The 12,234-nt window shown below is 33.2% G+C and overlaps 2 protein-coding genes across 13 annotated transcripts; one reads left to right on the top strand and one right to left on the bottom strand.

Moving 5' to 3' along the window:
* The first annotated feature begins 398 nt into the window (after nt 1–398).
* LOC137820838 (protein NDL2) lies at nt 399–5,325 on the top strand. The gene is made up of 11 exons (XM_068625119.1): nt 399–825; nt 1,465–1,564; nt 2,787–2,884; nt 2,976–3,064; nt 3,587–3,647; nt 3,744–3,830; nt 3,912–3,989; nt 4,071–4,127; nt 4,227–4,282; nt 4,570–4,705; nt 4,805–5,325. The coding sequence occupies exons 1-11, from the start codon at nt 730–732 to the stop codon at nt 5,024–5,026; spliced, it is 1,080 nt and encodes a 359-aa protein (XP_068481220.1). The 5' UTR covers nt 399–729; the 3' UTR covers nt 5,027–5,325.
* A 469-nt stretch (nt 5,326–5,794) lies between these two features.
* LOC137820837 (homeobox protein ATH1) lies at nt 5,795–9,437 on the bottom strand. Of its 12 annotated transcripts, none has more exons than XM_068625111.2 (7): nt 8,986–9,437; nt 8,715–8,764; nt 8,459–8,518; nt 7,000–8,236; nt 6,401–6,753; nt 6,208–6,268; nt 5,795–6,121 (listed from the first exon to the last, which is right to left on the bottom strand). In XM_068625111.2, the coding sequence occupies exons 4-7, from the start codon at nt 8,104–8,106 to the stop codon at nt 5,957–5,959; spliced, it is 1,686 nt and encodes a 561-aa protein (XP_068481212.1). In that variant the 5' UTR covers nt 8,107–8,236; nt 8,459–8,518; nt 8,715–8,764; nt 8,986–9,437; the 3' UTR covers nt 5,795–5,956. The 12 variants fall into 12 exon arrangements, with proteins under 12 accessions (XP_068481212.1, XP_068481214.1, XP_068481217.1 ...); XM_068625113.2 differs by having other exon boundaries at nt 8,715–8,759; nt 8,986–9,355; XM_068625116.2 differs by having other exon boundaries at nt 7,000–8,206; nt 8,986–9,176.
* Between the last annotated feature and the right edge of the window lie 2,797 nt (nt 9,438–12,234).

Below are 12,234 nucleotides of genomic sequence, written 5' to 3' on the forward strand. Positions count from 1 at the left end.
TAGTACATTTATTCTCAATCACAACCTTTATACTCCAATAATTTACATTCAGCTATTTTTATTTTTAAAATTATCATTTAATTTAAGTATTTTTTATATTTCTTTTCATTCTTACAAATTTATAACATCTTTATTTATAAGATGTTTGTGAAAATCACATTTAATTTATAAAATTTGACACGTGACGAAAAACTAATAATGAATTGTATGTTTATTTTTGTAACAAAATTCACTTAAAACAATTTTTTTTTAAAATTTAGCTATATATTATTTTATAAACATGCTTAGCAAATTTTTTCAAACTTTTACTTTTATATTTGAAAATATCCATTTATGAATAATTGGAGATTTTAATTTGAAAAGAGAAATAATTTAAAGGCTGTGATGAAAGACGGAAAGAGGAAATTAAAAATGGAAAAGGGGGTCCGTGTGAGGTGACAGTGGCAATTTTAATGAAAAGGAAATATGTTAGTTATTAATTTTAAAAAAGGGAGGGAGAAAAAATGTGAAGGAAAAAGTGTCGGCTTGGGAACCATGGTTAAGCGAAGCAGGGTGTGGGGTTAAGTAAGGGAGTGTTAATGCGGAGCGCTGGTGTGGCTTGAATTGAATTTGGCACGGGGATGAGCGTCGGTGACTCGTGCGAGACAAGCACAAAATGGAGAGAGAGAAATTGACGCATGCCAGCGCTGAGAACTAACTATAAAACCAAGAATCAGGGGAAAGACGGGAATGGAGTGTGAGTGGTTACACATTCACAACGCTATTGAGAGCGAAATGGCGGATTCGGTGTCGGTGGACTTCGAAGCCATTTCTCTTCCACCCGAGGTAACTAACTTTCACTAACACTCACGAACAACCATTTCATTTCATCGCACCCAGTTTAACTCAATTCGTCTTTTCATTCTCACTTTTTCTTTAACTCATTCGCTTCATTAATCAACAACCGCGTTCTTCCTTTGCGTTTCATAATCTTCTTGCATTGCTTCACAAACTTTCTGAATTCTTTACAGGATTATACGCTTACTTTAGTTTCTGTTTTTTAAAGCCTTTCGAGATAGTGAATGAAGGAATTTTTTTGGTTTCTTGATTCCACGGATTAAATAAACTGGATTTTATTTTTATTTTTTTTAATTGTCTTAATCGCTATCACCGGTAGGATTCTGGCAGGTGCAGATTGATATTTTTTTTTATCCTCTTAACTTGCAGTACCAGACTTCAAAGATTTGAATTTTTTGTTGGTTTTTTTATCCTTTTTTTTCCGTGAACGAACCCCCGACAGACCGGAGTATTTACACGCTTCTGTTGCCTATGCTGAAACCTTACATTCATATTTTTTGCCCCCTTTTTCTTGCTGTTAAAACATGAAGGAGGTGTTTTTATCATATTCTTATGCGATTTTATTGTCTGTTTTAGCTATTTTTATGCGCTGTTCCTAATTAATGAGCTACTGAGGTGTTTTTGCAGGAACATGTTGTAAGAACTCGTTATGGCAGTGTCTCTGTTTCTGTTTATGGGGACCAGGACAAGCCAGCGCTGATCACGTATCCTGATTTGGCTTTAAATTGTAAGTATCATGGATTTTACTTTTTCCATATGATGATTCTAGCTAATGAGTACTCTTAGGCCATGATTAACGCCGTTTTAATACACTTTATTACATGGTTATAATTACCAAAGAAACATCTATTACATGATATTGTGTTTTTAAAATAATAAATGATTTATTTGATATTACTGCTTAGTTTAATTTTTTTTAATTTGTGTAGTTGTAGTTAACATTGTCCTTTATACGTATGTGTGTATATATATAGGGGGTTAAGTTATGAGTAACTTTGAAAGAGTTACTACTCATCTCAACCCTTTTTTGTTTTCTTAATCCAATTATTTCATATAACTTGAAATATCAGATTAAAGAAAATAGAAGGTAATCACGGTCTTCTTAGATTGAATTAATTCGTCTTCGTCTTGCGTATAATATATACACACACATAAATGCTAACTAGTATCCTAAGGCACTGATTAAGGAATTAAAAGTATTTTTCATTAAGATGCATTAAAGTGCATTTCTTTATGATTCTTTAATGTGTTCCCACGTGATTTACAATAAATTTTATCTTTCAATTTCTTAATTGGTGTGGTTATGTATGTATCCGCAGAAGTCAAAATATTTTTTTAACCAAAAAAAATATTCTCATTTCTAGATTTGTTTTAATGAATAAGTTGACAACGTTGTCTCGTGACATTCAAGTAGAGATTCAACGATGTAGTATTGAAATAATGGTGGTTTTGTGTAATTAAATTATGGGTTAACAAGTTTTCTCTTAAAAGGTTCTATGAAACCGCATAAGTGACAGTGGTTTGTGTTCAGTAAGTAAGGGGCCCGTGATTTACCAATACAATGGTTATAAAATAAATAAAAATAAAGTTGTATACACAAAATGTCGTAATATAAAGTGATGTTTTATGACTTTGTTAACATTGAGCCTCTAGTTTTTTCCATAAACACTTCTAGAAGAGAAAAATAAGAAGAAAAAGATAATGAATTTCTTTATAGGCTAAAATTAGCTTATACACTAGTTAAAAACAAAAATTTATAGAAGCTATATAAAAGAGTTTTTACAAATTAACTTATGCAGTAAACTAATTTTAATTTATACATAAACTAATTTAATTTTCTTATTTTTTTCTTTTAGAAGTGCTTATGAAGAAGTTAGTCCAAACAACTGTTTGTTTTGGTTGAAAAACCACACTCTAACCATTTGCTTTCGTGCATGTGGTTTCATCAGATGTCTCCTGCTTTCAAGGGTTGTTATTTTGTCCAGAAGCCTGTTCGCTACTGCTTCATAATTTCTGCATCTATCATATTAGTCCACCTGGGCATGAGGTCTCTAACTTTATTTCTTGTAACATTTTTAAATATTTTATTTATTTATTTCGCTCCTTATCATTTTGTACCTTTTCGTGAATTATTGTAGTTGGGAGCTGATGCCATTTATCCAGACGGTCCAATTCTTTCTGCTGATGACTTAGCTGATCAAATAGCTGAAGTTCTCAATTATTTTGGGTATATTCCAGCTCACTCATCAATTTCTTTCCATTTAGTTCATGGTAGAAAGTTTTAGAGATAGTGGAGTGGAATCAAATGGAAAGATAAAGTATGAAATGAAGTATGAAATAGAAAAAGTTTCGTTCCCTATTGTTGAAAATCTAAAATTTCAGTAAAACCTTTATTTTCATGTAACCAAGTTTATGGGGTGCTATAGTGAATGACGCATATTCAGTATAGAAACTATGTTGTTCCCTTCGCAATCTCTTACTCTCAGGAATTTTTAACTCCTAAACTAGGGTCTTATTCCCTAGGTCCATCCTTTTCCTCACCACTCCCCTTATGTAGCATCAAAATGATAATGTTAGATAAATTTCAATTTGGCTTCAATTTGAAATATTTGCTTGTTTATCTTTTATTTGCAACTGAAACATCCTTCCGTTGTGCATTAAAAGTAACGGGTTTATAACTTGTGCAACTGATTGCGTCTCCTTGATCTTGAGAAGGCAATCTAATATCCTCCCCCTCTCTCCTTTGCAGTCATAGTGCAGTGATGTGTATGGGAGTAACTGCTGGGGCTTATATTCTTACCTTATTTGCTGTGAGTCCTCGTATATGTCGCACTGTCTCTCTACTTCCTTTTACCATTCTTAAATGGCTGAATGGATCTGACAGATATTTCTTACTTTAACAACAGATGAAATATAGACATCGTGTTCTTGGTTTGATACTTGTTTCTCCTTTATGTAAACCACCATCTTGGACTGAATGGTTGTACAATAAGGTTCTTTTTCTAAACCTAGGAGGCTTTGTCTACTTATTATGAGAATACATATCACCTTTTACTAAAGACTAATAATTGCAGGTCATGTCAAATTTACTCTACTTTTATGGCATGTGTGGGGTGGTTAAAGAAATATTGCTAAAGCGATACTTTAGCAAGGTATGCCTATTCCTGCAAAAGAAAAATTTCCCCTTCCTTCAGTATGTGAGGTTGAGTCATTAACTTTATTGGTGATGATAGGAGGTTCGAGGCGGTGATTATTTGCCAGTGTCAGATATAGTTCAAGCATGCCAAAGGGTTAGCCCAATTTATCTTACGCTTCCGTGTATTGAATGGGTTAGCTGGCAATTTAAAACTGAGCACTTGTCTGACTCTCTTTTAAATATTTATTGACAGTCATTGGATGAGAGGCAGAGTTTGAATGTGTGGCGGTTCCTTGAAGCAATTAATGGGTAAGATAACACTTCAAAATACTGGTTTTCATTCAACTAGAAAGTGGCAACCTATTATATTATACATGTGTATGTGTTGGGTGGTGGTGGGGGTAGGAGTGGAGTTCCGCTCTGCATGATATCAATTATTGCTAAACTTTCGACAACAGTCGGAGACTCAGAATTTAACTATACATGCACTCGTTGTTAATTTACCCCTTTTCATGCATAAATGCATTTGGTGATGCTGTAGTTCCACATATTATGAAACCGCAATGTGGCCATAACTTTGTGTTTGCATTTTGCAGGAGACATGACATCAGTGAAGGATTGAGAAAATTACATTGTCGTTCACTAATTTTTGTCGGGGATATGTCTCCTTTTCACTCCGAGGCTCTCCACATGACATCTAAGTTGGATAGACGATTCAGTGCCTTAGTCGAGGTGCGTAAGACAGTTCAAGTCCATTTTATTATGCGAGAAGAAATTGTGTACCAATAAAAAATGAACTAGATTTGATAGCTATTGTTGGCGGAAGTGCAGGTTCAAGCGTGCGGGTCAATGGTAACAGAGGAGCAACCTCATGCCATGTTAATACCGTTGGAGTACTTTCTCATGGGATATGGCTTGTACAGACCATCTAAGTTGAGTGTCAGCCCAAGAAGTCCCCTGAGTCCGACTTGCATTTCTCCTGAGCTTTACTCCCCAGAGAGCATGGGTTTGAAATTGAAACCAATAAAAACACGAATTTCCGTGGAGATGTAGTACGGTAGTAGTCATAGATGAATAAAGCTTGCCACTTCTTTGTATTTTGATTGTTGCACAAGTTTATAGTTCTTTGTTTTGTCAAAATCTGGTGAAGGGAGAGATGTCATTGTAGATAGAGGGACACGAAGAAAGAATCAACAGAGGAAAAAAAGGGGAAAGAGTTTTGTTGAAAGCAGCTATAGTCATTCTTTTATTTGTAATCATAGACATAAGTTAGCGAGTTTGAATCGTTGCTAAGGCTTCAAAATTGTTATTTTCGGACAAATAAATAAAAAAAATGATAGTTTTTGTTACAACTGTAAAGCTAACGCGGTGGGCACACCATGTAATCTCACACCATGTCGGTATCTACCTGTTGATACTTTCATAGTTTATTTATCGTCATGAGATTCCCGACCCTGAAAAGCTGAAGTGAAATAATGAAAGCAACATTGGGATTTTCTTTACTTGTTAAAGCAGTTATGAAATTAATTGGTAAAACATTGAAAGTATATGTAATCGTTTTTTCTATAATGACGAACTTAATATTTCTTGCAAGTATGTCTAAACCTCCATGGCATGACTAATGACGTCAATACGGTACTTGTATCTGTCTAGGATTTATCTTTCTTAAGAAGTGCTACCTCTTTACTTTGCCTTAACATGAGCCTCTTTCCATGTTTGCCTTCTTAAGAACCTTAACCTCTTTCATAGCTTCACCCCTTTACAGGTGCATTACCATGGGAGAAGAAGAAATCAAGCCAAAATAATAAGACGAGATAAATGTCGTGAAATTTACTAAGATTATATTTTCTTCATGGACATCCTCATCAATAATATACCCTACCTACCATGCAAAGCAATAAGCGCAGATTTTGACCTCAGTTCTATTTTCTATTTGAATAAAGAAAAGGGTGCGTTATATCGTTTATGCGACTTTGTACACCTTTAGTTAACATTAAACCTTTGATTACTCATGCCTATCCTGTTTCCATGGTTATTCTGGATTCCTTCTTCATTTCGACAAGCCTTTCTTTTGTTCATTTCAGCATACATCTCTTCAATCATAGGTTTCCACAGCCGCACACGAGCATTTATAAACCAGTTGGATACCTGAGCTTGAAGACACAACCAAGCAAGTATGTCAGATTGTTCACCTTTAAACAAAGTAACAAACAAGCAAGAGTAGTAGATAATACCTGACTTCTTGTCAACCCACTTTTTACTGCAAGTAAATGCTTCTCTGCATCTTTGGGATACCTGAAATCCATCAATTACTAAATAAATACTTTCTTTAGATATATTCTTTAAATTCAATTCATGGATAAAATTCTGATGATTGAAGTATAAATCCATTCCAAGAGACAGGTATATTGCATATTTGAAACTCACGGGTGTAAGAAATTCTGAAACATCCATGCCCGAAGAACCGAGACAGATCTTTCTGGCAAGCCTCTCTGGGGCCTCCACAGCTGATCTTTTCTTTTCAACTGCTGGAGAGCCCATTGCTTTTGAAGGAATGAAGTTTCAATAGACCATTCATTCTCTTCCGCACACGATTTGTTGAAACTTGATCCCATGGCAAGAATGTAGTTGCTAATCCTCTCCCGTAAGTCCTTGTAAAGAACAGAGATGGTTTGAAGAGCAAAATGTGCATGTATTTGTGGGTCCAGCTCGGTAGCTGCATGAAATGCAGATATAACAGTATGTATCTCATCCAAACACTGGCTGTATCGATTGTCCACCTGATTAAGAAAGAGATTGCCAGTTAGTTGTATGACAAGAATTCATGATGAAAACTTGCATGTTCACTCTTAAAACTGCTCTACTTATCCGTTTTTCAGACCATTCTTACGAACCAATTTTTGCTATTTATCTACCATCCATGAATCTGAATGTAGACAATGTGCAATGTAATGCTAACATGATTCTGTCCATGACCATAATTAATATGAACATCAAAAGAATTAATTTATGATGTAGTGTCCTACCAGTTGTAGAAGTGTCAGCAGCTGGGCTTTCTTCGATTCAGCAACCCGCCTTTGCAGTGGAGACTCTGCATGAGATTCGTAAATAGAATTTGCATTGTGATCTGTCAAGATATTTCTCATGGGTGGAAAGGCTGAAGCTGACCTGTTTCCACCTGCTCTATTACCAGGTGCTGAATAATTTAATTGTTTCAGATTTTCAAATGAATATCGTGCAATTTGAGCAAGTATCTCTTGAATCCCAAGAAGGTATCTCGATTCCAGTACTTCTGGTGAAAATTGTACATATTTATTACCACCCAAATTCATAGAAAGCTGTCTACTACTGCTGCAGGAAATGGTTCCATTCATGCAAGGGGTCATATTAGAGCAAGTCACCTCTGAGTACTGTCCTGCGGTTGTAGATGTTGCAAGACTTAGAGAAAGTTCTTTACTAAAGTTAGAGGAACAGTAAGCATAACTGGCCATGTTTGCAACGTTTGATGTTGTCCATTCATTTGGATCCAGATTTGCTATAGAAGAATAAGGCTCACAAGTTCCACCAATCTCTGGAGCTTTATGAAATTTGTTAGCATTCCACTTACTAGGAACTTCATTGTAATCACAGTCCTCAAAAGTTGCAGACAAAGGGTTTGAAGTACCTTGCAAATTGTTGAAGAATACCTCTAGTGCCCCCGTGGAGCAGATTGAGGGAGGCAGGGCTGCTGAATTCTCCAAATCTTCTTCAAGGCCAATTCTAGCAGCAAGAATGGCAGCAAGCGAAGCAGGAGTGAGTGGCACTCCTCCAACTAAATGCTCCAGAAACTCAGTGTTCTCCATGGGATTTGAGGCATCTCCCACAATACTCTTTCTTCGTGATGTAACTAATGGACTAGAGTCAGCAATAATTGATTGATTAATGAAGCAAGCATCAGCATGGACATTACTAATAGGTTCAACTTGCTCTCCAGAAAGCATTGAAATTCCATTCATGACGTGAGATTGGTTGTTAAGGTCAAGTGAATAGCACTGAATGAGAGGATTTGAGGTGGAATGTTGGGAAATTTCATCTATTACTGTAGCACCTCGGCCAGAAATGTCCAGTGGAGCAATGTATATATCTCTCTCCATCAAATAATAACAAGGCTCTTGATTTAGCAGTTGTCTTCCAGAAAAGGTTTACCTTGAGAGCGTAATGATCCCACAATAGTTGAGAGAAAAGAAAATAGACCTACGCAACAAGAAACATCCCCGCCATAAACTAGAAAACAAATTTGAAATGAGAAAAGAAGCAAATGGATAAATAATCATGCAGAATGTGACTTGATTCAGCCTCCCTTCAAAATTCAAAATAGATTTTACCCGGAAAGAAGAAAGGAGATAATTAATCAAAGAATGCTTTTAGATTAATTATAAAAATATCAACTAACAGACAAATGATCTCAAGTATGAAGCCAGAATGACGGGAGCTAGCACAACCGACCTTCACTTAATCCGCAAAGGAGTAACATTTAACAACTCCTTGCTGTTGTATTTGGAGGACCTACAAGAATGTAAAAGGGAAATGAAAAAGAATCGCAGTGGCAAGTAACAAGGCTATTTGTTTAAAAGAAAGGAAAAGAAGCCAAGGCATTTCCAAACTCGCTTATGCCATGCCAAAAAAAAGACCAACACGAAAGTTGTGTTTGTTTCTTTTCTTTTGCATGAACAGAAATATCTTTTTCTTCAAGCATCCAAACCTCAAAACACGAGTATCGTTTCCTTAGACCCCATCAAGCTTTCCTCTAGTCTTGCACATTAGAGACAAGAAGTTGAAGAAGAAGAAGAGCATGGAAAGGAAAAGAAAGTGTCAAAGTCGAAAAGAGAATAAAAAAGGGAGTGGGGTGTTGAGGATGAATAGAAAAAAATAAGAAAAGCCATAAATTAAGAGGGAAAGGTAAAGAGGCAGAAAAGAGTAAAACAAAGAAAGGAGAGGAGAGGGAGAGGGAGAGGGAGGAGAAGAGGGAACACATTAGTGTTTGGTGCAGTGGCACTCATTTGTGTTGCAGGCTTTACTGGGCCCATGTCTTGGCTCTCTCTGATCTCTTTTGTCCTCCTCAACACCCCTTATTATCTGTTGCCCTGCAATCATCATAATCAAAATATCTGGATTTTCTCTGTTGAAACTCCTGTTCATGGCAGGTAACCTCAGAAACATTTTCAGAGAAAGGCCTTTGCTTTTTAGCTATTTTAATAGGAGAGGGCTAATGTGAGGAGAAAGGAGAGTAAATAAAGAAATGGGGTTGCAAGCTTTTCCTTCAGAATGTAACAACTAAACGCACAAGGCAAATGAAAAGAGAGGGACAGAGAAAGTGAAACACTGTTGTTTTAGTCTCATGGCAGTGTCCTTTCTTGGTTTTGTGGTGGCCAGACACAGGAGAGGAGATTGAAGGAGTGATGTAAGCAAACCAACTAATGACGACAGTTTTTGGTAGCTAGGATGATCCTACCACTTTTACATGAATTTATTGTTGTTATTTCCGATAAGTGGATTATACTGTGGAACCGAATCAACCTCTACCAACTCTTCATTTACTGCTACTCTTATTTACTACCATTTAACACATTTCTATCTTTGCATCACCAAACCCTTCCTTCATACACAATTATAACTTTGCATATCGGGTAATTACCATACCTACACCAACAGATTCTCTCTATATTCATCATGTAAATGCAAACTGTCAAAATAATACACATCCACTTTTTTTCTGTGTTCAAAACTATATCTTTACACTCTTTAGTATTATATAATTCACAATAGTGCAATTTTACTTCATAATTACCAAAATGGATAAATTTTCTTATTAAAATATTAGTTAAGTTGTGTTTTAACTATTAAGCATTTTTGTGAGTTTGTTTCCAGGGTTTTTTTAACTTATTTTACAAACTACTACAATTAATTAGCTCATAAGCTATACTTTTCTTTTTCATTTTTACCTTTGTTGATTTACTTGAAATATTTTTTTTCTCTTTTCAGTTCTGAAACTATTTTATTTATACAAGTTTTTCCATAAATTATTTAAAGAAGAAAGAACAGGAAAATAATATTATCTTATGTATTATCTGCAAGTTAAAAATAAAAAATTAAATAAATCATATGAAAAATTTATACAAATAAACTCATTAAACTAAATCTAAGGAATAAGTTAATTTATATATATTTTTCTTTAGAGTAAATTTATGTAGAGTCCCATCCAAAAAGATCTTATATCACTGTTAGATATGTTTGAATAAGTTTACTGAAAAACATTTTGACAAAAACAATAAAATGCTTTTTTATAAACTAAAATTAATATACATAGATTAAAAATTATATAAAATATATAAGAGAATGTTTATCAAATTAGTTTTAGCTAAAAAAATAATAATTTTATTAGAAAAACTTTTGCAAGAGAAAATAAGTATACTTTGTTAAATCCTAATTTTTTATGTTACTCTTTTAGCATTATTTTCTAAAAGTATTTTCAATTTTTCTATGATATTTTTATGTTGCACAGTTGTTATTATTACGTGAAGAATATGTGAAAGAGAAATACTATGAATTCATGTCCTACAATTATTTTTTTGTTTTATATTTCCTATTTTGGGAGTTCTGGTCAACTAAGTTATTGGGTACTTGATTGGTTGGCGAGTACCGCAGAATTCTCACTTCACGTGACTGAGTAATGCCAAATTCTCAAAATCTTCATACATTTCTCCGTCACTTTCATATTATTTCGTAAAAAGTTGTTTTTAATTTTTTAAAATGAATCATAATTTAACATTTTTTAAATAAATTTTCAGTTGCATTAACTTGTAGCTTATACTCCTTTTCCTACCGTAATATTTTCCTTTTTTTTTTTCAATAGTAGTTTAATGTGTATTTAAGTGTGTGAAAGAGTTTACAAAACAACTTTTTTTTTTATTTACGATCTTACTGTAAAATTTTTTCTTTTTTAGTTTTGTATTTCATTTTTATACATAGTTAATTCGTTGAATTTTGTGACTTCCGAAATAACAACTAAAATTTTTAAAAAATAAAAAATTATTTTTCTTAAATTAATAATAAAAGTAAATATATTTTTTAAATATTTTTTAATTTTATTTTATTCATATTTTTTATTATTCAAATAAATAATTTAATAATTATCAACTTATATTTTTATGAATCAAATTAGTACAAATAACTTGATAATGTTATTTATCTTTTTTTAATATTGAAAAATAAATAATTTATTTTTTAAAATAAAAATATCAATTTAAATATAATATTTTACTAACTTTATTTTTTATAATAAATTTTATTTGAGACATATATAAGCCCATCAACTATGGCTCTTTTGCAACCGTATATATAAGCCCATCAACTAGGCCAGAATGACAAGGCCATATCTACGATTTGGGCCTTTTGATTCTTCCCAGTGGGCTCATTAGTTAAAATTGTTGGCTTTTGCTTATTGCACCTAATCAATTCAAACTTGCATCTATTAATTTTTGAAATTCCAGAATTACTCTTCCTTCCAGAATTGAAAATTCAAAATTGAAAAATATATTTTAAAAAAGAAAATTCAAAATAGATATTTTATATTTTAAAAAAAAATTGTAATATAATTGAAAAATCAAAATCTTATTTTAAAAAGACAAATTTAGAATACATATAATACATTTAAGAAAAAAATTATGAAAAAAAAATCCAAAAGCATAGTTTAGAAAAAAAAATCCAGAAAAAAAAATCTAAAAACATATTCTAAAAGAATTATTATGGAAAGCTGTTTCAGAAAACCTAATATAGGAAGGTATTTTGGAAACCCAAATCAATATTCAAATTTATTGGATAGAGAAAGCAAAATCCGCATAATTATTCTTTAATAAGTTGCCTATTCTAGGAAAGTAAAAAAACTCGTAAAGTCACGGGCCTGCCTATGGTGTACAAATCCAAGAAGACTATTTCTTCCTGCACCTCCATATGTTCTTCTCTCATGTCCATAAATTTTCGTATTTCCAAAAATATCACTCTTTAATATTTCAGATTACACAATCTAGAAGTCTTTTATCAAATTCGTAATTAGTTCCCAGATTATATAATCTGGAAGTCTTTTTTCAGATGCATGATTAGTTTCTGAATTACATAATCTGGAAGTCTTTTTTAGCTTTTGGATTATGTAATACGAAAGTCTTTTTTCAAATGCGTGTCCGGATTACATAATCCGAAAGCTACTCTATAGGAGTGACACAAGA

This window comes from Phaseolus vulgaris, chromosome 9 (genome assembly GCF_051622355.1).
Source record: "Phaseolus vulgaris cultivar YP4 chromosome 9, ASM5162235v1, whole genome shotgun sequence".
Taxonomy (NCBI): Eukaryota; Viridiplantae; Streptophyta; class Magnoliopsida; order Fabales; family Fabaceae; genus Phaseolus; species Phaseolus vulgaris.

Coding starts and splice junctions, on each gene's coding strand:
- LOC137820838 (XM_068625119.1), top strand. CDS start 730: ATGGAGTGTGAGTGGTTACACATTCACAACGCTATTGAGAGCGAAATG. Junction 3,065..3,586: donor GAAGTTCTCAATTATTTTGG/GTATATTCCAGC, acceptor TCTCCTTTGCAG/TCATAGTGCAGTGATGTGTA. Junction 3,990..4,070: donor TAAAGCGATACTTTAGCAAG/GTATGCCTATTC, acceptor TGGTGATGATAG/GAGGTTCGAGGCGGTGATTA.
- LOC137820837 (XM_068625111.2), bottom strand. CDS start 8,106: ATGGAGAGAGATATATACATTGCTCCACTGGACATTTCTGGCCGAGGT. Junction 6,269..6,400: donor TTTCAGAATTTCTTACACCC/GTGAGTTTCAAA, acceptor GATGGATTTCAG/GTATCCCAAAGATGCAGAGA. Junction 6,122..6,207: donor GTGGGTTGACAAGAAGTCAG/GTATTATCTACT, acceptor CTTCAAGCTCAG/GTATCCAACTGGTTTATAAA.